General features: G+C 36.8%; 1 protein-coding gene across 1 annotated transcript in view; it reads left to right on the top strand.

The window, feature by feature from the left end:
- The first annotated feature begins 390 nt into the window (after window positions 1–390).
- LOC108298420 (ovostatin homolog 2-like) overlaps window positions 391–24653 on the top strand; it is a 49401-nt gene continuing 25138 nt past the window's right edge. Inside the window, exons 1-15 of the mRNA XM_017521095.2 lie at window positions 391–566; window positions 890–1073; window positions 1607–1763; window positions 3056–3108; window positions 3560–3580; window positions 6581–6749; window positions 7812–7896; window positions 11491–11608; window positions 14557–14668; window positions 15776–15885; window positions 16225–16383; window positions 17080–17307; window positions 19505–19559; window positions 20255–20400; window positions 20754–20900. Of these exons, the coding sequence (XP_017376584.1) occupies window positions 454–566; window positions 890–1073; window positions 1607–1763; window positions 3056–3108; window positions 3560–3580; window positions 6581–6749; window positions 7812–7896; window positions 11491–11608; window positions 14557–14668; window positions 15776–15885; window positions 16225–16383; window positions 17080–17307; window positions 19505–19559; window positions 20255–20400; window positions 20754–20900 (1857 nt within the window). The 5' untranslated portion in view covers window positions 391–453. The remainder of the gene's footprint in view (window positions 567–889; window positions 1074–1606; window positions 1764–3055; window positions 3109–3559; window positions 3581–6580; window positions 6750–7811; window positions 7897–11490; window positions 11609–14556; window positions 14669–15775; window positions 15886–16224; window positions 16384–17079; window positions 17308–19504; window positions 19560–20254; window positions 20401–20753; window positions 20901–24653) is intronic.

Raw genomic sequence — 24653 nt, 5'->3', positions numbered from 1 at the left:
AGAAGCCTGGAAAGTTCCTTTTTTGGGAATTGGTATGTTAACAGCTCTTTGGAGAGGTATTTTTCTTCCAAATGCTAATTCCTAGGTAGCAATGCTTTTGATACCTGTGAGTGCGATGCTAAAATAAACTAATGAACTTCTAAGTGTCACACAACTATTTTCTTTGTTCTTCTCTTTCTTCCTGTACAACCTGTGCTGCTGATTCTAAAACAGAACAGGGTCCAGTGAACTTAAGCAGGAAGTTGTATATAAAGTGACACTTTTCAGAGAAGTAACAGGAGAGGTGATCTAAATGAGATTGATGAATCCCATGGTACTTGCTCCAAAATGTAATTGATCTTCTATTGTGTGTGACTATAAAAGCGACAACATACAGAGAGAGGCAGAGCAGAAGGACGTAAGGAAAGTGGAGAGTTGAGGTAGCTAATTTCTAATGAGAGTGAGAAAGAGACAATGAGAAAATTTCTCTTGAAGTCTTTATTATTTGGGCATCTGGGTAAAATGGTGGCTACTATTCTCCTGAGCACCGTTTTGCTTCATTTTACTGCTGCCGTGGCTTCAGAACCGTAAGGAAACACTGCACTATTTATAGTAAAGTACTAGCAAAATGACCTCATTAAATACGTTTCATGTTAAAATTTAATTCTGTTTTTATCATTTCAACTTCTGAGTCTGAGTGCTGTTTTGTTTGCTCTATAAATTTCAAGCAAGTATAAAGAGAATTGGCATCTTTTTGTTAAGACACTTCTCTGTGCCTAAGTTTATTGTAATACCATCTATGAAAAATGTGTATATTTCAGGAATATTTCAAGAAGGTAAAGATGCTTTCTGTGGATGTTCTCCATTTCTCCTACATGTGTTTACAGTGTCGGTTACTTTCTTTGCATAGGCAATACATCCTATGGGTCTCTTCTGTGATTCAGAGTGATTCTACAGGAAAAGCTTGTCTCCACCTCTTAAAACTTAATGAATCTGTATCCTTGAGTGTCGTCTTAGAGTATGATGGATCCAATACCACTATTTTTGACCAGTTTGTGGAAGAAGATAACTTCTATGCTTGTGCAGATTTCAAGGTCAGACATTGAATATGACATTTCAGGACTTCAGATCAAAAGATGAAATTATTTTTAAAAATTTATTTTTACAGAGGTAATGAATCTTGGTTTGGGATGAACTGTAGAAAGTAGGGAAGAAAATTGGAGAACAGCTGGAAGGCAAGAAATAAAGAAAATTTACACATGCAACAAAACTTGTGAAATATTGCCATTCTTCTATTATAAAAAGAGATAATGAGGTAATAGTAAAAAAATTTTTAGATGGTATAATTGTTCCACAGTTTGAGAAAAGAGAAAGTGTGTAAAGGAGAGAAGGGTTGGGACTCAGGGCAACAAAAACCATAAATAAAAGGCAAGAAGATATAAAAAACAAGCTTCTTATAAAGTGTCTTCATGCTAAATAAAGGAATTGTAACAGGGGATCACTGCCTCCCATTAGGAAAACAGAGGTTTAGAAGTCTCTCTTATTCTGAGAAACCAAATTAAGGCATTGTTCACCATCTTAACATTCAAGAATAATTTTCCCATTCTCTGCTCTTCCACATAAAAAGGTCTCTCAGAAGTCATCTGAACAGTTGGCTTTTATTACCTTGCTGGCTAAGGGAGATACTCATCAAATCTCTGAGAGAAGATCTGTAGCAGTCATTTCAGAGGAGAAGGCAACCTTTATACAGACAGATAAATCCATCTATAAACCAGGAGAGAATGGTAAGTCAACATTTGTGTTTCCTTAGCATCATTGGCTTCAGAAATGCATTCTCCAAATTGAGAGGAATTCAAACGTGAATTTTAGTCTTAAATTGATTCTTAACATCATGGTATTGTGAATTGCTAGAATTCTTATTTGTTGCCTGAGTCAGTTATGAAAGAGTACCTTCCAACACCAGTAACTGAATGCTCTGCTTCATAAAATTTTCAATACGACTTTCACTATTTACAAATTCTAGTGATAGGCCTATATAATGTAATGGTTACAAGTGTAGGATTTGGAGGACAACTATTTGATTTGAAACGTTGTTCCGTAACTTACCAATTGGGCAGGCTAATTAACTCTCTATTTTAGGCTCAATTATTTCACCCACAAAACAGAAATAAAAGTGTTTCACTTGTAGAAATATTGTGAGAGTAAAATAAGATAGTCAGTGGAAAATAAACCATAACATTCAGTAAAGACCCCTAACTAATATTTATTAGTATCGCTGTCATTCATACTAATAGAAGTAATCATAAATCTGATAACCTAGGTAAAGCCCTTCTATTTTCTTTTTTATTGCTGTTGTAAGTAGAAGGTAGCAGAAAGAACTCCAAACTGAGATTCAGAGGGTTTCATTTTGGTCTTGGCTCTGTTAATAAATGATTGGCTTTTGCCAAGTAAATTCTGTTCTTTAGGACTAGTTTTCTCATTTATAAAACTAAAGAGTTGGAAGAAAGCATCTATACATTTAATTCTGATTATTTTTATGTATTATATCATTTATTAAAAAACAAATAGAACTAAAATCAGAATTCTTATAGATTTTTGCCAAATTATATTCTCTCTTTCGGACTCACTAAAGCGCTATGATGAAAATTATGTAGACAAAAGTGGCCAAGATAGTTTCTGGAATTCTGCTAAAATTAATGTTTGCTAGTATCAGTGTATTTTCTCAGGAAAATCATGTTTTTCTCCTGCCATATGTATTTCACATTTGTCCTTTTATGACTAATTCCACCACCAATGCTGAAGATATCTCTATGGTATATAAGGATAAAAGTTCCCAGTAGCTGCTGGCATCAGCCTGGTCACAGCAGAGCATCCTGACCAGAGGAATTACAAATGTCAATAAGAGATCTTTCCCAGTGGAACCCCAATCTGAAAGGGTCAAGTCAGAGCCAGGGGAGAAGGGAGCGCAGTATTCCATGATTGCAAGGCAATTACCTTCTCTCTCTACAAGCAATCACACCTACAGGGAAAATAACAACAACAAAATCTCCTCTCTCTCTGTCTGTCTCTCTTTTAGTGCAGTTTCGCATTGTGACCTTGGATACCAAGTTCAAGCCTATTGAAGATGTGGTGAGTTCAATAATATCTAGTTGTACGATAAAATTTACACAAGTTAGACAAATCCATTGCTACAGAAAACTTCTTCAGGAAGCTTTCCATATGTATGGAAATGAGGTTCCAACATAGGATACTTTATGGGTATAGCTTCAATGCCAACTTCACATTTAAATGTAAAACTTTCATTTATAGTGAGTTGATTTATACTTTTTTAGATCTTTTCATTATAGAAGGAAAACATAGGTTGTATGGAACCTGCTTTCTACTTCCCAGAAGACGTTTTGGATTTCTTTCACAGTTGTAATTTTCTTGGAATCTTTAGCTGTAGAAACATTGTCCTCTGGGGAAGTAAGGGCTAGGTTTTGATAATTAAGCTAAGACATATTTAGATCTTTGTAATGCAATATTTGTCAAAAAAGAATGTGCTAGTACAGCATTAATCTGTATTTTTTTCCTCTTTCAGTATTCTTTAATCACAGTTCAGGTAAGAGACCTGCTTTTTACATTCATTCTTTTAAAATGTTTAGATATAGCTGATGTGTTTTGGTTTTTATGATTCATAATTAGAAATTAAGATGACTGAAATAAGGGGGAGTTTGGTCGGGCGCGGTGGCTCACGCTTGTAATCCCAGTACTTTGGGAGGCCGAGGCGGGTGGATCACGAGGTCAAGAGATCGAGACCATCCTGGTCAACATGGTGAAACCCCGTCTCTACTAAAACTACAAAAAATTAGCTGGGCATGGTGGTGCGTGCCTGTAATCCCAGCTACTCAGGAGGCTGAGGCAGGAGAATTGCCTGAACCCAGGAGGCGGAGGTTGCGGTGAGCCGAGATCGCGCCATTGCACTCCAGCCTGGGTAACAAGAGCGAAACTCCGTCTCAAAAAAAAAAAAAAAAAAAAAAAATCTAGTGAAATAAGGGGGAGTGAAGCCTTTATGTGCATACATAATGCAAGGCACCAGATGAAGTTCTAAATCAACTACTGCTGCTTTCAGTGTAAGCCATGTGGCCAATGCAATATCCTGGTTTTTATGGAGAATAAAACATTGGGCTCTTTCTAAGCAATGTCCATGCCTGCAATTGCTTAATTTTGGCTGCTGTCCCTTCTCAATCTTAATTTAGCCACTTCTTGTTTTAAGGAACTAGAAAACGCAAACATCTAAAAATTTTGAAATAGTCTAGAAGGTAATATTACTATAAAATTGACTCTATTTTCAGAAAATAATTTAGGGAGGCTCCTCCTACCTGTCTAGTCTCTAGAACAGTGGGATCTTTAAACGTATTTGAAGTTGTGTGCTTATCAGTAAATAAATTCTATCAACCAACTCCAACATATGTATTTTAATCTGTACATACAACATGCACCATTATTGCTAGCTATGTCCGAAGCTGGGTACACTGGGATTCAGGCTCAACACTAATGATTATGTATGTTAATAGGTGCATCAAGTAGTCTTTGTATAATTTAGATGGCTTTGACTTTGTTACAGGGGTGTATCTTACTCAAGTTCATCCTTATGGTAGGATAGTTATCAGTTCAGTCATTTTCATATTTTATGCATTACAGTAATCCATAAATAGTATTTTCATCACATCCTGATTCAGCTAACATTATATTCCATTGAAAGAAACAGAAAGCTTAGCTAAAGTTGACTTAAACCAGTAAAGATTCATTGTTTTCACAAACCACTAAGTCTGAGCGTAGGCACTTTGGGTTAGAAAAGCCACAGCGCAACACTACCAAGGATCCAGGCTTAATTTCCTTAACTCTCTGCCACTCTCAATATGTTATTTTCACTGCCAGCTGAGACTGATTCTTTTTTTTTTCCCATTTATTTATTTTATTGCATTTTTGGTTTTGGGGTACATGTGAAGAACATGCAAGATTGTTGCCTAGGTACACACGTGGCAGTGTGATTTGCTGCCTTCCTCCCCATCATCTACACCTGACATCTCTCCCCTTGCTATCTCTCCCCAGGTCCCCACCTCCCACTGTCCCTCCCCTATTTCCCCCCAACTGATCCCAGTGTGTAGTGCTCCCCTCCCTGTGTCCATGTGTTCTCATTGTTCAACACCCGCCTATGAGTGAGAACATGCGGTGTTTGATCTTCTGCTCTTCTGTCAGTTTGCTGAGAATGATGGTTTCCAGGTTTATCCATGTCCCTACAAAGGACACAAACTCATCGTTTTTAATGGCTGCATAATATTCCATGGTGTATGTGTGCCACATTTTCCCTGTCCAGTCTATCATCAATGGGCATTTGGGTTGGTTCCAGGTCTTTGCTATTGTAAACAGTGCTGCAATGAACATTCGTGTGCACGTGTCCTTATAGTAGAACGATTTATAATCCAGACTGATTCTTTTAGAGAGAACTTCTTACCAGTGACGTCCCCTTACATTTAATTGACCAACACTTTGTCACTTGTATAACTCTAACTGAAAGGAAGTCTGAGATATGAATTTAGCCTTAAGACTTTTTAAATATTTTATTTTTATTTTTGAGACTGGGTCATGTTTTGTCATGCAGGCTGGCGTGCAACCGTAAGAATGCGGCTCACCGCAGTCTCAGCCTCCTGACCTCAAGCATTCCCCCTGCCTCAGCCTCTTGTGTAGCTGGGACCAGAGCTACACAGGAACAAATAAAATAGCCACCATGACTTACTACTTTTTTATTTTTATTTTTTGTAGAGACATGTTCTCACTTTGTTGCCCAGGTTGGTTATGAGCTCCTGGGCTCAAGCAATCCCCCCACCTCAGCCTCCCAAACTGCTGGGACTATAGATGTGAACCCCTGTGCCTGGCCTCGAGTTTTCTAGACTTCCTAGTAGAGAAAAGAAAAAAAAAAATTTGTAGTGAGTAGCGAAGTATGTCTTTGTCTTTTTGTAGAGATCTTTTAAATCAAGATTTTTTAAATCATGGCTGAATAACTATTAATATTAAATATTAAATGGTTACTTATTGATAAGTTAATAGATGTACTGATATTGGCATCATTGATCCTTTCTTGTCATAGAAGTTCCATTTAGCAGCTCTTGCATGCAAACTGCAATTCATGACCAACTTATGTAGAGACGAAACAAAAACCCGTGACAATTTTTATAAGCTTTTGTTAACATAAGTGTCTCTTTGTGCCCGGTTGGTGTGAGTCCATCGATTTGGACAGCACCACTCTGGGGCAAGCACAATAAGTTTTTAATTCTTTAACTATGGAACTCTGCTTTCGAAAAATCAAAAGCAAAAGAATTACATATAATTTTTTTTAGCCATTTTGGTTTTAAGTGAGATATATTTTAAGATTGGAGTTGAATGCATTAAGGAAGTTATGTTATTTCTACAATTTGAGATAATTAGTACAATAAAATGGTTGTATTTTCTTTGCTTCTAATAACTGCAGAAACGATCCAAAATATAGCAGCAAAGGGTAATACTCTCATACAAACTCTGATTGTTTTTTTTTTTGGTTTTTTTTTTCATTATTTTCTAGGATCCTCAAAACAATCTGATTTTTCAATGGCAAAATGTGACTTCTTTCCGAAATATTACCCAACTCTCATTCCAACTGATTTCAGAACCAATGTTTGGAGATTACTGGATTGTCGTGAAAAGAAACTCAGGAAAGACAGTGACACACCAATTTGCTGTTAAGAGATACGGTAACTAGTTGCTATTTGTAGGTGTCCTGTGTAGACGAAGAGTTCAAAGGATGGTACAGAACATTTATGTTAGACGTAGGCAGGAGTAGGTGAAGCTTGATCTGGTTTTCTTCATCTCCCTTCCCTGACCTGGTCGGCTTCCTCATCAGTACTTTCTTGCTCCTCACCCCTTCCCCAGTATCCTTATTCTAATTCCTGACTTCTTTTTCCCCCTAGGAAATATACACTTTTCTAGAATCCCCACAGTCTTCTAGGAGATATCTAAGAGATTGCAACAGAAACAAAATGTGAGCCCAGGCACAGTGGCTCACACCTGTAATCCCAGCAATTTGGGAGACCGAGGCGGGCAGGTCACCCGAGGTCAGGAATTTGTGACCAGCCTGGCCAACATGGTGAAATCCCACCTCTACTAAAAGTACAAAAATTAGCCAGGCGTGGCGGTGCATGCCTGTAATCCCAGGTACTCAGGAGGCTGAGGCAGGAGAATGGCTTGAACCCTGGAGGCAGAGGTTGCAGTGAGCTGAGATTGCACCATTCACTTCAGCCTGGGCAACAGAGTGAGACTCCGTCTCAAACAAACAACAGCAACAACAAATGTGAAATTCTGAGGATAGGGAAAAGAAAAAAAAAGAGGAAGAATTAATCATTAGTGAGTCACCACCATGTGGACTGGTGCCACACAATTTGGGGCAAATGATACATAGCTTGTAGAGATGGAAGGTACATGGAATCAGAGTAAGCTATATGACTGCAGTAAAGTTTTTTTTTTTTTGAGACGGAGTTTCACTCATGTTCAGGCAATTCTCCTGCCTCAGCCTCCTGAGTAGCCGGGATTACAGGCACGCACCACCATGCCCAGCTAATTTTTTGTATTTTTAGTAGAGACGGGGTTTCACCATGTTGACTGGGATGGTCTCGATCTGTTGACCTCGTGATCCACCCGCCTCGGCCTCCCAAAGTGCTGGGATTACAGGCGTGAGCCACCGCGCCCGGCCCATGACTGCAGTACAGTTTGCTTGCCTGTGATTGTGCAGTCTAAAGTATATTTCTCTTTGTTTCCAGTGCTGCCCAAGTTTGAAGTTAAGGTCAGCGCACCACACACAGTAACTATTTCAGATGATGAATTCCAAGTGGATGTATGTGCTAAGTAAGTATTTATTCAGGAGACTTACCTTCACAAGAAAACACGAAGCTCAGAGAGAATGAGAAGTGAGAATCATTATGAAACTTTAATTATTTATATGCTTATATTAATGTTAGTAGAGAAGCAATGAATCTTCATTGTAGAATATTTGAGAAATATAGAGAAAAACACAAGACATTACCTATTACTAATCTGTCCAACTGCCATTAACATTGTAATGCCATTAGCATTATAAGTTTCCTCCAATTTTAATTAATATTTTCCATGACTTCAATCATACTTTTCTATTCATAATTAAGAAAACATGACTTCCTATTATGCCAATCTCATGAATTGCAACTTGTTGCTGCCCAACATATTTTTATGTGACTATACCAAATTTAATTATTTTATTATATGTCAGCTGTTTCATTTTGTTTCCCCAGTAATTAATAATTTTGCAGTATATGTCTTTGTGTATAAATGCAATAAGTAGCTTTTGAATTAAAAATTGTTTACCTGAGAAAGATTTCCAGCAAAGGAATTACCAAGACAAAATAGGTAACCTTCTTTTAGGCTTCTGAGTGCCATACCGCTCACCAAACATGATGAGCCAATGTAGAATTCCAGCAGCTGGTGTGAAAGTGCCTCATTGACTCTTCACTATCTTGGCATATTTTCATTAGAAAAAGAATATGAGCTGTTGATATGGCAAACTGAAGATAAGGCATCTCATTAATTTAATCTGAATTATTTGAATTATCTTAATGTAGAAAAATTCTACATAATTTCAGAAATTTGCATTTTGTTTTTGAAAAATTATTCTTTTAGTGCCTTTTCTCAAATTTCTAATAATAATTTAAAAACAGTCGACCAGGTGCGGTGGCTCACGCCTGTAATCCCAGCACTTTGGGAGGCTGATGCCGGCGGATCACCCGAGGTCAGGAGTTTGAGACCAGTCTGGCCAATATGGCGAAACCCCGTCTCTTCTAAAAATACAAAAAATTAGCTGGGCATGGTGGTGCATGCCTGTAGTCCCAGCTACTTGAGAGGCTGAGTCAGGAGAATTGCTTGAACCCAGGAGGCGGAGGTTGCAGTGAGCTGAGATTGCGCCACTGAACTCCAGCCTGGGTGACTGAGTGGAACTCCATCTCATGAAAAAAAAAAAAAAAAAACAAAAACAAAAACCAGCAGCTAACATTTTTGTATGTCAACTAGTTTGTTAAGCTCTGCATACATCATTGCAACAGTGCTAGGAGATAGGAGCTAGGAGAGTCATCTCTATTTTATAAAGAAAGATAATAAGACACAGAGAATCAAAATAACTTGTCAACAGTAATGGAGCTTGTTGATGGCAGAACTGGGATTTAGACCTAGGTTGTTCAGCTTCAGAGCCGCTCTCCTAATCAGTAACTCTCACGTACTGCATAAAAACAGTTAACAATTTAAATATTTGCCACATTTGTTAAATACTTTATGACATGAAAATTACTTGCCTTTGAGTATTTTCAGCAGTCTATTAAAGATACATCAGTTAAGGACAGTCTAATGAATATGCAATGGTAGTTCTTAAAGATGCCTTTGATGCTCCAGAGAATCTTGGAAACCAGTTTTCAACATTTTTTTTTTATTATCAGTAGCATGTAAAATCTTCTTTTGACTTTAGGAAATGATTATAAACTTTTTCTGAGTTTTAATGAAGAGTAGGTCAAAAATGCCAGAATTTAATATGCATACCAAATGAGAGACTGTAGATTATTGATGTTAAAAATGATGAGGTGATAAATATAAGCTGGAAGAAATCCAGAGTCCTAAATGGGCCTCACTGGAAAAACCATAACAAAGCCAGAGCTTTCAATGGCATTAACATCTCATTTATGTATCTGCACAATAGCATGGAAAAAAAAAAAACTACAACACATCGATTGGGAGAGCAAAAATGTTTCTCAGCTATGGCCTTTGAAAAAGACTTGCTAACCGAATGCTGACAGAGCACTGGCAGTTCCTTAGCGCCATGCCAGGTGCTAAGGACATAATCCATGATCCTGATTTCTTGAAATTTCTTTAATATTGTATTCTGGGTAGATTTAAATTAAGGAGTAACTCAGTATGTGCGATAATAATGTCCTGCGGGAGGCCAGGGAGCTAGACTGAAGCTGTGCTTGCTACAAAGTTATTTCTGGGCAGACTGTGAGAGCACTGTGCCTAGAAAATTCACCTCAGTTGTATACTGTGTCTCAAATTATATGATGCTGTGTCTGTTTCTTTAGTACTTTCTGGAATTTAGCTTAGAATGGCTGGAGAAAACAAGAAAAATTAGATTATTTTAGCAAACAAACTCAGAGATGACTTAGGCTTTTAAAAGGGAAGAACATTTACCTATAGGGAAAAAGATTGCAATACACTGGGATTAGCATTCATGAAAGCTTTTCAAATCACAAACAAAGGGAGAATGTTTATTCTCCCCTATTTAAAAATTTAACCTACATGTCTTATTGACATATGTTAGCTCATAGATAATACTACAATAAGAGTTTCGTTTTATAAACAAAAGACATTAAGTAGATATAAGAAGAAATGTTCAGGTATAGCATGTGTGGCCAGATCTAAGTCTCGCCTTTATATAACCATGAAACCTGACACATGATTTTAGTGATGTGAATTGACTCAGAATCTCAGAAGTGTTACGAATTTTTATAGAAAGAGGAAAAGATGAATGGAAAGAAAACACAGGCTATGGATGAGGCAGATCTGAGTTCGAATTTTAATTTCATCAATTGCAATGTGGAGAAGTAAGTTACTTGACCTCATTTTACAAATCAGGGTCACTGGGAAAAATAAATGATATCTATCAGAGTCTGGCAATTAGAAAAAAGTCTTATAATCTGTGAAAATAATATTTAGTTTTATTATATGCTAGTTTTACATTAGTTATCTGTTAGCAACAACAAAAAAAAGTCCAGTTGACTGGATTTGCCTTTGGTTGAACCTTTACAAATCTTGTGTTGTAGTGGTTGTATTTTAGGAGAAAACGAGCTGCTCAGCCCCACCCCATAAGGTATTACATTTTTGGTCAAAGCATAATGAGTTCATGCCAAGCCCCATAGCCTTTATATGTGTTGAGTGGTAAATAAAAACTGGTGTTGAAAATATTAATCTGGAAACATTTCAAGATCCTGAAAAATGCAAGTTTTATATACACATATATTTTTCCAATGAAAAGGAAAGTGCTACAAGGTTATGATGTTTCTTTAAGATTACAAAATATTTTTAAAAAACTCAATGTAATACTTAAATATTCAATGAGATTTTAGATTACTTTAGATTCTGTCTTACCCTGAATTTGATTTTTTTAAAAGCAGCCAAATCCTCCTAAGAGATTAACCTGAATTCCGTAGGGAATTCAGGTTAAACAGAATTCAAGTTAATCTGTTAGGAGTTTCACCTGAGTTCTATAGGAACCTGAATTCTCACCAATAGGTGAGAATTCCTCATTCAATTTGGTTAGACTGTGTTACTCATAGTTTAGAGATTTTCTATATAATTTCTGAAGAAGATCATAAAATATTGCTATGATATTGCTTATCTGTAATCATAACTACACCTTCCCCCCATTAGATACACCTTTGGCCAACCTGTACAAGGGAAAACACAAATCCGGGTGTGCAGAGAGTATTATTCTTCAAGCAGTTGTGAGAAAAATGACAATGAAATATGTGAGCAATTTGCTGCACAGGTACGGGCCATGCTTTTCACTACAAAAAAAAGTTCTCACTCATTTTTCATTCTTATTCTTTCTTTGATTTCATTTATAAGAGGGGTTTAATAATACTATTTTCATTTCATTGATAAGGGAGGTTGCAGCTAAATGAAGTGAAGAAAGAAAAGAAAATACAGTGCTTAACGTAGTCTTTTATTCCATAAGCCATGTAAATTGTTATCCACCTATAGATTCATGGGATTTTTAGAATCTGAAAGGTATCCTGGGCTTTATTGTTTTGTATACTGTCAAGGTAGCCTCCCTGATTGTCCTTTGGAGAATCATTAATCATCCTTTAAATGAATCTGTGAAATTACGGTCCATGTCACCTGGATTTTTTTTTTTAATGGAAACAGCTTATTTGCAATCATCTACAATCAGAGCACCCACTATGTTACTTTAGACTTGCAGTTCATATCTGAAGTCATCGTTTGCTCTCTCCAACGGCAGCATCTTAGCCTTCAGTAAGCAACTCTTCCTATCTCTTTGAGATTATCTTTTGACTCCCTAAAGTGAAGCTGTGTACGCCACATCGTTCATATTTTATGTCCAATTGTCCTAAAGTTACTCATCAAATTTAGTGAACATTTTCTAGGTAAATATCTATAATTGACAAAGACAAGCAGAATCCTACCTTTGTGTAGGAAATGCAGGTAAAGAAATCTGGAGTGGAATTCTTCCACGTCAGCAGTATATTCTTCCATTGGGTGGTTCTGATAGAGTTCAGTCGACCAATTTACACAATGATGTATGTACTCTCAGCTAATGGTTTATTTTTTTCCTTCATGTGAAAAAAAAATCAATAAACAATCTGGTGAAGGCTAGGAGCAGTGGCTCACACCTCTAATAGGAGCATTTTGGAAGGCCGAGGTGGGAGGGTCATTACTGTATTCAGTAATTTATTTATATTTAGTAATAAGCACTATATTCAGTGCTTATTACTATATTCAGTGCTTATTACTAATAGAAATAAAAAATGTAAAAGATTTTACTATTTTCTTTCTTACATTATTTTGTGTTCCTAAATAATTTATTTTACATTTTTTATTTCTTTTCATAACAAGCACATTCTGTGCTTATTTAATAAAATAATTATTTTACATTTTTTAATCTCTTTTAGTAAAATAAATAAAAATAATAAATGTAAAATAAATTATTTACATTTTTCTTAGCTACAGCTGAACACCATTGATTTTGATGCAAAGTATTTTTTTCATTATTCTAATATCTGGATTCTTATTGGTTTACTTTGTTGGTTTATTTTCTCTTTGATTCAAGTATTCCTGAAAAAAAAGGTTTTTCTCTCATTTTCAAAATAATTAAGGTTCTTCTGGTCACTTTCTATTATTTCATTTTAATTCCACTGTATTATAATTAGACAAAGTAAAATTGCTTTTGTTGTTGATGTAATAGTTGGTAATTTAAAATTGAGAAGCACATACTCTGGAATCAGAGCAGCTACTTAGCTCTACCATCTTTTAGCTGTGTGATGTTGGACAAGTTACATGACGTACCTGTTTTAGTTTATTCATCTATATAATAAGATAATAACAGTACCTAGCTCATATGATAGTTTTGAGTATCAAATAAACTTATTTATTTAATAACATTTTAAATTTGAAATTAATAAACACTTTGTTGTAAAACATAACTATATCTATATTTCTCTAATTATTGATGCTACTGATGATAGATTATCTATAGGTTTTTTCTTATTTTAAATAAGCAATTTACCTTAAAAAGTGTTTGTTTTGTTGTTACACATTTGCTGATCATTTCTGTTCCATCTGTTTTAGTGCCTTTCTAAACTATTATAATTTATTCCTCTTAAAATACTGTGAACCAAAATTATCTGAGGCAGATTCAATCAATTCAGAAAGTGTATTTTTGCCAAGATTAAGGATGTACCCATGACACAGCCTCAAGACATCCTACTGACATGTGCCCAGCGTGGTTTGGGTACAGTTTGCTTTTATACATTTCAGGGAGATGTGAGCCATCAACAAATAGGTGTAAGATGTACATTGGTTGGGTCCAGAAAGGCAGGACGATCTAAAGTTTGGGGGATTCCAGGTCATAGGTAGATAAGAGACAAACAGTTGCATAAAGAATAAGTCTTTGAGGCTGGGCCTAGTGATTCATGCCTGTAATCCCAGCACTTTGGGAGGCAGAGGCAGATGGATTACGTGAGGTCAGGAGTTTGAGATCAGACTGGCCAACATGGTGAAACCCTGTCTCTACTGAAACTACAAAAATTAGCCGGGCATGGTTGCAGGCGCCTGTAATTCCAGCTGCTCAGAAGGCTGAGGCAGGAGGATTGCTTGAACCTGGGAGGCAGACGTTGCAGTGAGCCAAGATTGTGCTATTGCACCCTAGCCTGGGCCACACAGTAAGACTCTAAGGGAAAAAATGAATTTCCAAAGAACTTTTTTAAGGAAAATTTATTGAGGCCCGCAAGGAATTTCCTTGTGGACAAATTGTGAGGGAGGTATGTAGTTTTTATCTCCATAGCTACCTTGTTTAGGAATAAAATGGGAGACAGATTTGCCCAGCAGTTCCCATTGTCCTTTCTCTTCAGTTTAGTGATTTTGGGATCCTGAATTTACTTTCCTTTCAAAATACCATTCAGCTTCATTTCCATCCTTTAATCTCTTTCCATGTACAATGTTTCCAGGAGAATTTCCTTGAAATCTGTAAAATACAGATTACCTCCTTACCTTATGTAAAATGCTGATGTAAATATTTGCCTCCTTCTTCTCCTTTAATTCTTTGGCCATTTCAACAAATTTATGAGGTAGAGCCATGGCACGGAGCAGGGATGTTAATATATTTGTGTGAAAACTGTATTTTTAAAAGACACTTAAAAAAAAAAAAGAACTCTTGGAACCCTAACTTTTAAATTATGACTTCTCTTTATTTTTCAGTTGGAAAATGGTTGTGTTTCTCAAATTGTAAATACAAAAGTCTTCCAACTCTACCGTACTGGATTATTCATGACATTTCATGTCACTGCAATTGTTACAGAATTTGGGACAGGTAATGATTACATTTTTTGGATGACCTGGGGATATCTGGCAATTCACTGGAAGAAGTTTGTTGAGTTAGCACTAGGAACAAAATTCAGATTAATTATTTCTAATTTAATGGAACTGGGAATAGTTGCAAGTGCAAAAATTATTACTGAAAAATTTAAAAGATCACCCATAGTGAGTGTTCAATAAGTATTTGTTAAAGAAAGAAGGGGCTGGGCACAGTGGCTCATGGCTGTAATCCCAGAACTTTGGGAGGCCGAGGCGGATGGATCGCCTGAGATCGAGAGTTCAAGATCAGCCTGGCCAACATGGTGAAACCCCATCTCTACAAAAATACAAAAAATTAGCTGGATACGATGGCAGGTGCCTGTAATCTCAGCTACTCTGGAGGCTGAGGCGGGAAAATTGCTTGAACCTGGGAGGCAGAGGTTGCAGTAAGCTGAGATCACGCCATTGCACTCCAGCCTGGGCAAGACAGTGAGACTCAGTCTCAAGAATGAAAGAAGAGGGAAAGAGATTATTTAATTTGGAATGGGAAATTAACTACTTATTAGTAGTTAATTTACTACTAATTAACTACGTACTAATTATTTCTTGTTTACTAATTATTTCTTGTTGTTTAAAAAGGGATTGGGATTATGCCATGGGTTTTTTTGTTTGTTTGTTTGTTTTAAGACAGAGTCTCACTCTGTCACCAGGCGCCAGGCTGGAGTGCAGTGGCGCAGCCTCAGCTCACTGCAACCTCCACCTCCTGGGTTCAAGCAATTCTCCTGCCTCAGCCTCCCGAATAGCTGGGACTACAGGCGTGCGCCACCACACCCAGGTAATTTTTTTGTATTTTTAGTAGAGACAGGGTTTCACCATGTTGGCCAGGATGGTCTCGATCTCTTGACCTCGTGATCTGCCTGCCTTGGCCTCCCAAAGTGCTGGGATTACAAGCGTGAGCCACCGCGACCGGCTGGGATTATGCCATTGTAAAGGGCTCTGTATGAACATACCTGATCCATATCACGATGCTGTTCACACTGGGCAAGCTCGTCACACTTATATTGGTATGGATGGTGACTTAGCTAGACATGGTTCACTCTGCTGTGTTCATCATTTCTTACAGGCGTACAGATCAGTGAGATGACCTCAATTTTTATCACTCAATTGCTTGGAACTGTGAACTTTGAGAACGTGGATACTTTCTATAGAAGAGGGATTTCTTATTTTGGAACTGTAGGTTTGACTAAAGAATACATATTTCCATTTCATTTTCTTGGATCATAGATTGCCCTTTGAAAATTTCTGGTCACTTTTTTTCCTACTTTTATAATACATTTTAAGCATTACTATGTCCAAGGTGCTAGAAATGTCCTAGACTGAAAGAAGCAATAGATAATATTATACTTGTTTCCATACTTTCTATTACATATCTATGTATTTAGTAAAACATCTTTCTGTCTGTTGAAATTTAAGAAAATGACAGGGGATCACATTTATGAGTAGAAAAATTTCTCTGTAAAAATGTGAACATTTTGTCTTTTACATCATATTAATTATTCTTTTCTTGTACAGCTTAAATTTTTGGGTCCCGATAATGTACCCATGGTGAACAAGTTGTTGCAACTGGAGCTCAATGACGAATTTATAGGAAATTACACTACAGATGAGAATGGCGAAGCTCAATTTTCCATTGACACTTCAGACATGTTTGATCCAGAGTTCAACCTAAAAGTAAGACATCAAAGAATAGAGGAAGACCATTAGACATCCTGCAGAGAATTTGGATGTCAGAAATATTAAACATTAAGAATGTCTTAAGGGATAACTTGTATTCAGAATATATTTTAATAAAAATTTAAAATGTAGCTTACTTTATATAATTTGCTTGTTCACTAAATAATATATGAGAATGCTTGTTCAAGAGGACGAGATGCTAAAAGTGTATTACAGCTGTTATACATTCTCTAACAATTAATATTTTCCTCCAGGAAACAAGATGTAGCTCATGAGGATGATTTGACTTTCTTACTCAGATCATTTCATGCATAGATAGGGGAGATCCTATGTTTTCTCTTTATTTTCTGATGCTTAAACAGAATTTCGCAGTTAAATAACTTTCAGTGCTGACATGTAACTGAAGGAAACAGAGCTCAAGCCCAATTCTGTGGCTTCAATGAAAGAATAAAGAACACAATAGTTCTCCGTCAGTCTAATGAAATGTTTACACAGTCTTTCATGGTCATGTTTTGTATACAAAGAGCAGAGTGCTATTATTATTTTGATTCCAATAAGTTAACATTAAAAAGTCAGCCACAAGTTGAGGTTCCTCCCTGTTTTGAAGAGTTGAGAAACCTCCACTCTGCGGTAACAACTGTCTTCGGATGTCATGATGGCTCTAAGACCCTTCTCTTTCTTTTGTCCTCTCAGGCCACGTATGTTCGACCTAAGAGCTGCTATCTCCCCAGCTGGTTGACGCCTCAGTACTTGGATGCTCACTTCTTAGTCTCACGCTTTTACTCCCGAACCAACAGCTTCCTGAAGATTGTTCCTGAACCAAAGCAGCTTGAATGTAATCAACAGAAGGTTGTTACTGTGCATTACTCCCTAAACAGTGAAGCATATAAGGATGACTCCAGTGTAAACTTCTTCTATTTGGTGAGTCTTGGTCAGTGGGTTCCTGGAATCTTGTTTAATTACACATCTGCTTAGCCTGGCACAGCTTAGAAAAATCTGGAGACAACAGATGCTGGAGAGGATGTGGAGAAATAGGAACACTCTTACACTGTTGGTGGGAGTGTAAATTAGTTCAACCATTGTGGAAGACAGTGTGGCGATTCCTCAAGGACCTAGAAATAGAAATTCCATTTGACCCAGCAATCTCATTACTGGGTATATATCCAAAGGATTATAAATCGTTCTACTATAAGGACACGTGCACACGAATGTTCATTGCAGCACTGTTTACAATAGCAAAGACCTGGAACCAACCCAAATGCCCATCAATGATAGACTGGGCAGGGAAAATGTGACACATATACACCATGGAATATTATGCAGCCATCAAAAATGATAAGTTCATGTCCTTTGTAGGGACATGGATGAACCTGGAAAACATTATTCTCAGCAAACTGACACAAGAGCAGAAAATCAACCACCACATGTTCTCACTCATAGGCGGGTGTTGAACAATGAGAACACATGGACACAGGGAGGGGAGCTCTACACACTGGGGTCTGTTGGGGGGAAATAGAGGAGGGACGGTGGGGGGTGGGGACCTGGGGAGAGATAGCAAGGGGAGAGATGCCAGATGTAGGTGATGGGGAGGAAGGCAGCAAATCACACTGCCACGTGTGTACCTATGCAACAATCTTGCATGTTCTTCACATGTACCCCAAAACCTAAAATGCAATAAAAATAAAACAAAACAAAACAAAAAAAGCATGCATCAGCCATTCCATGGTGACCAGAGTGAGGGCAGCCTTTTCACTCTGCTAGTGAATACTGTTCGGTCCATTAACAACAAACAAACAAACACAAATTGATCTAAGGGAATTGAAGTTTCCCTGAGGTTGAAGAACTCACTATTCAGAGTCTGCTTGTTTAAGCATTCAAATGTAACTCGTAGCAAGTATTTATGACCCTCGGTAATAGTAAAATATTGGGCAGATGCTAGAAAGTAATGTGGAAAGCTCATTTTGATAAGCAGTAAAAGGACTTCGTTCTCTTGGTTCTGTCCACTTTGACTCTCTACGGAGGAGCCACCGATGTTTTTGGCACCAGGAACTGACTGGTTTCATGGAAGACAGTTTTTCCACAGGTGGGGTGGGGATGGAGGGGATGGCTTCATGATGGTTCAAGCATATTACATTTATTGTGCACTTTATTTCTATAATTATTACATACTCACCATAATGTAGAATCAGTGAGAACACTGTGCTTGTTTTCCTGCAGCTAGATGGTCTCATCTGGAGGTGATGGGAGACAGTGACAGATCATCAGGCATTAGATTCTTATAAGGAGTGTGCAACCTAGATCCCTCCCATGTACAGTTCACGATAGAGCTTGCACTCCTATGAGAATCTAATACCTCTGCTGATCTGACCGGAGCCCAGGTGGTAATGCTTGCTCACCACACCTCTCACCTCCTGCCATGTGACTCAGTACCTAACAGCCCATGGACAGGTACCTACTGGAACACAGCCTGGGGACTGGGGCCTTCTGCTCTAAGGTCTGTTGAAGAGTGAAAAGACACTGACTTGGAAATTAAGACATTAACTTGACTCCCCCACCCTTTCCTAGTTAGCATGGAAATTAGTGCATCTTGGACCGATTGTTTCAACTCTTTAAGTCTTGGTTTCCTCGACTGTACATTGTAACTGGAGATTGTCAAACTTACCTCTTAGGGTAAGGGTTCTGTGTAAGGCACTGTTAAAAGGATTGTATATGTGATAACTCATTTAATCAGCCTCATAGATAGCTCCATGTTACAGATAATGGAACAGAGGCAAACAGGTGAAAACACCATGTCTCAAGTCACAAAGTTAATGAGCAGGGGAAGGCATATTTGAAACCAGACAGTCTCAGCAATTTCAGAGCTGTATGTGCCACTTTGCACAGCACATTGCACATGGTTCACAAAGTTTCCAGTACATAATAAAATCTCCATCAATTTCAGTCACTTTCTCTGCTCTTTTCCAACTTACGCAAAGTCAATTTTTAATATTTGCTTGTGGAAGCTACCCTATCTTATGGAAGAGAATTACCACTAAGTAATAAATTCCCTAATCACAATATGAGAATATGATGATATTAGAAAATATATTGCATGTTATGTTTTCTTTGTTCTGCACAGATGATGGCGAAAGGAACTATCTTGCTCAGTGGACAAAAGGAGATCCAAAACAAAGGTATACGTAATATACTTATTTTAAAAGATGTACTCTACCTACATTTTTTCTTAAGGAAATACAGAAATTATATATGTAGAAATTATATATAAAGAAAATATGTTGATATATATAGTTAAAAATATACATATATACATATATAAAATATATATAACATTTACATATACAAACATATACATATATAACATACAAATATATATATTTGAAAGATCATCAGGCATTAGATTCTCATAAGGAGCACACAATCTAGATCCCTCACATGTGCAGTTCACAGTAGGGTTTGCACTCTTATGAGAAACTAATATTTGTATATTTGTATATTATGCATGCATATGTATATATGTATATTAGACATATGTATATGTTTAGTGAAAAGACGTTAGAATGAGCACTTATTTAAATTTGCAGATGAAGAGAATAGTTAGCACAGGCTGATGTCTTGATGAAGGAGAGTGCTGTTTCTTTCATTGTCAGATCATTGAGTACATTAGAAAAGCGGCGTTCAAAATCCCAGTATATTGTTATTATCTAAATCATGCAGCCTTCTTTATTTTATAGGTACTTCCTATTATTTGATTTATTTGCCTTGAAAACAAAGCCCAATTTGCTCTTTCTGTCCATGAGCCATTCTCTTTCATCTAAGTGTACCAGTGATCCGGGAAACTTTCAGCATTTTATCTGTTCGACTCCTACAGCCTGGAATGGAAACTTCTCATTCCCAATCAGCATCAGTGCTGCTCTGGCTCCTGCGGCTGTCCTGTTTGTCTACACCCTTCACCCCAGTGGGGAAATTGTGGCTGACAGTGTCAGATTCCAGATTGACAAGTGCTTTAAACACAAGGTGATATTTCTCTTTCTGGCCTTCTAAGTGGGAAGTTTGTTCCCTGATGTCTTCTCGTCTGACTACTGTCACCTTCAAGTGAGAAACTCACACTCGGTGTTGGCATAATTGAATTATTAGGGGATGAAAGAATCACCAAATAGAATGCATGATCCTTGGCAGCAGTGAAAATCCTGAGATGGCGGCATGGTGGTGAAAGGGGTCTCCTGCAAGGATAGCTGAGGGTGAGAGTGGGCTGGGGAAATACAGTACAGAAATCTAGGAGGATTTATTCAGGAGCAATTAAATGTATTCAGATCATCTTTACATAAAATTGTCTCCACTCTCATCTCTTTTTTTTCTCTTGACTTTAGGTTAGCATGAAGTTCTCTAAAGAGCAGGGCCTCCCTGGCTCCAATGCTAGTCTTTATCTTCAAGCGGCCCCTGACTCACTCTGTGCCCTCCGGGCAGTGGATAAGAGCATCGTTCTGCTGGAATCAGAACAGCTGTCAGCAGAAGGTGTAAGCTCCCTGACTCTTGTTTCTCATGTTTCTCTGAACTCCCAGAAGCGTTACCCTTCAGATGATGCTTTTGAGATGCAACATGTTGAAGATATTGAATGTTTTCTTCCTTTGTTCCTTCATGGATTATACACTTATTTCTCTTGGCTATCCTAAGAACATGCTTATAACAGTACAGAATCTGATAGATAATTATAACAGTTTAGGAGTTTTTGATTTTTTAAAATCATAGGTGTAATCATAGATGTGGAAACCTGAAATAAAATGAAACCTCTATGTTCAAGGATATGCTTGGATTCAGTGCAAAGTTGTTACCTATTAATGGATCTTGTATGTTTTTAAACATTTCCAGTCCTGGAATTCCAGAAGTTCACATCAAATTTATTTCGGTTAACAATTGTTGGATATTTTCCCTTTATTTCTAACACAATTACGTATAAATAACTATTGAAATTTATAATCATATTTAAGTCTAATTCAATCATTTAATTTTTTCTGATTAAGATTATACCTATATGTTATAGACAATGTGCAAAGTACACAAAAACATGAAGAAGGAAATCTTTCAGATCATTCACAGTCCTAATGCTTACATGTCTTTATAGTTTTGTTGTAATTTTTAAAACCTCTTTTCTGAAGGCGTATATATTTTACAAACTTGAGATCCCACCGAAAATACAGTTTTATATTTTGCTTTCAACACTCTATAGTAAGCTCAGTTTTAAATATAAAATTATAGAATTCAGTAGTAATATTGAATAACTATGAATCACGATATAAACCATATATTTTTCTCAATTCAAAACATAAATACATTTAAGTTTTCTATTACAGGGAGCGAAAATACTTTAAGAAGCTTTCAGAATCTGGTGAGGCATCAACAAATAAAGGGCAAATTTATCTATAAATATGGAATATGGCCGTGTGCTGTGCTCACACCTGTAATCCCAGCACTTTGGGAGGCCAAGGCAGGCAGATTGTTTGAGCTCGAGAGGTTGAGAGCAGCCTGCACAACATGATGAGACTCTGTCTCTACCAAAAATATAAAAAGTGAGCTGGGCACCGTGCTTTATTTGTGTGATCTCAGCAACTTGGGAGATTGAGGTGGGAGAATCCCTTGAACCCCGGCAGGGGCAGAAGTTGCAGTGAGCCAAGATCATGCCACTGCACTCCATCCTGGGTAACAGAGTGAGGCCCCGTCTCAAAAAAAAAAAAAGGAATATGTATATATGTGTGTATACACATATACATTTAAACACACACACACATATTTTTTGTTCTCTGAGAGTTTTATGGATCCCAAATAAATAGCTTCTGCTCAGTCTCCCTACCGTTAGAGGTGGCAAGATCTTAGGAAAACTGCCTCAAGGAAAGACTATCAAGGGACCTCAAAAAGAAAACTCTAGAGGCATTTTCAGAGGTCTCAGAATATATCAGAGCCAAAGGAGGTTGTCCTTGTTTATTATTGATAACTATATTAATAGTATAAATCAAGTAAAGTTCTATAAATGAGTGAATTCCGATTTATATTCTATAAGTTTATGTTATTTTTTATCTTATGTAAGCTTTGTTTTTAGTTTTCAATAATTTTTAAAAGTGCAAGAATTAAACAGAGAACTCCCATGTACCCTTGACCTGATTCACCAGTTTTTTTAACATTTTGCCATACTTGTTCTCTCTCACTCTCTCCACTTCTACACACGCACACACACACACACACACACACACACACACACACACATAAACACACACTGTTTATGGCATTTCAACTTTTTTCTGAATCATTTGAGGCTAGATTACATACATCAGTCTAGTGTGAAGAGAAAATAAGAACTCTGGACCCTAATTCACGATTCCAAACCAAAAAAAATAATGAAGCTGAAAACTGAGTCATGCAACAAGTGGCTTTTTCTTTTGTTCCTAAGTAGATAGCTACTTTTTTTTTCTTGTTAGATTAGTTCGCGGTTTACCTGTTTTGCTGAGTTTTCCAAAAACATATAATTTTAATTTATTAATGTAATGTAATATGAGGTTTTTTGGTACTCCACCACATCAATTTCTATTTTTCTCTTTATTATTTCCTTCCTGCTGCTTTATTTTGTTGTTATTTTTAGCTTTTACATTTAGAAATTGACTTCATTTTCATTAATTAATTTTATTGGGTTCTATGTTTTTAAGCCTGTAAGTTTTTCTGTGATTTCTACTTTTGAAGTATCTCATAGATCCTGATACACAGCAATTGTATCATTTTTATTTTTCAGAAATTCTGTAATTTCTGTTTGTATTAACCTTTTCACTGAAAATTTGCTTACTGGAGTATTTTATAATTTTCATATAAAAAGGAATTTATTTTAGAGCTTTCTTTTGAATTTCAAGTTCTTCATGGTCAGCAATATTTCTACTGATACATTTTTGTGCCCAAGTATACAGTGAGTTTTTGCGAATAAATCACATATATTGAGAAGACATAGTTTGTTTTCTTTTTTTAATTGTCCTTTAGGCTCTGGGGTACATGTGCAGATCATGCAGGATTGTTGCATAGGTACATACAAGGCCAGGTGGCTTGCTGCCTCCATCCTCCCGTCACCTATATCTGGCATTTCTCCCCACATTATCCCTCCCCAACCTCCCCACCCCCTGCTGTCCCTCCCTTAGCCCCCCACAACAGACCCCAGTGTGTGATGCTCCCCTCCCTGTGCTCATGTGTTCTCATTGTTCAACACCCGCCTATGAGCAAGAACGTGTGGTATTTGGTTTTCTGTTCTTGCGTTAGTTTGAGGAGAATGATGGTTTCCAGATTTATCCATGTCCCTACAAAGAACACGAACTCATCCTTTTTTATGGCTGCATGGTATTCCATGGCGTATATGTGCCACATTTTCTTTGTCCAGCCTATCATTGATGGGCATTTGGGTTGGTTCCAAGTCTTTGCTATTGCAAATAGTTTGTTTTCTATCCACGAGATTGCATTATTTTGATCCTTCATATTCTTACTATGTTTTTAAAATCTACTTAACCTTCTTCTGCTGAGCAGTGTCTTAAAATACTCTGCTAATAGTGCTCTGCTTCTTCTTGCATATCCTGTAATTTTTGCATAGTCATAACTGTTGTGCCTTTATATGAAGTGCAGCTTTTGGCAGTGAGTATTCTTTTCTGTCTTGTTTGATGTCGTTTGGCCTCACTTTTACTATCTCCAATATCAGGAGGATTGCAGCCTTTGCATTCTTATTATTTTCCTTTATTTGCCCTTTGGATTTCACCTTGTGAAACGTGTACTTCACTTGGCTTTTGTATCAAGTACAGCATTGGGTTTTGTTTTAAATATACATGTCTTTGTCTTTTAAAGGGGAATACAGTCTGTTCACTTCACTGATATGATGTATATGTTAGGTCTCAGCTCTATCATACTGTTTTTCTTGTAATTCTATATTCTATTTAAGGTTACTTTATTTCTTTAGCTTTTTGCTTTTTTGTTGTTATCTCGCTTAAAGCTTCTTTGACTATTTAGGCTGGTTTGAATTTTTATTTTAGTGGTTATTTTTGTATTTACATATTTTATAATATCCTAATCTCATTTTTTCTTGCTTAATCCTAATATCTAAACAGTTATTTTTAAATAGTAATCTTTGAGTCTTACTTGCTACCTACACAACAGTCAATAATCTCTAATTTCCACTTTTCTCTCCCTCTTTTCTCATTTTATTGTTGTATCTTTTATTTTTTTTATTTTTTTTTATTTTTTTTTTTTGAGAT

The sequence above is a fragment of the Cebus imitator genome, unplaced genomic scaffold, assembly GCF_001604975.1.
Source record: "Cebus imitator isolate Cc_AM_T3 unplaced genomic scaffold, Cebus_imitator-1.0 Scaffold956, whole genome shotgun sequence".
NCBI lineage: Eukaryota > Metazoa > Chordata > Mammalia > Primates > Cebidae > Cebus > Cebus imitator.
Note: the sequence above shows the minus strand (reverse complement) of the source record. Positions and strands in the feature narration are given on the sequence as shown.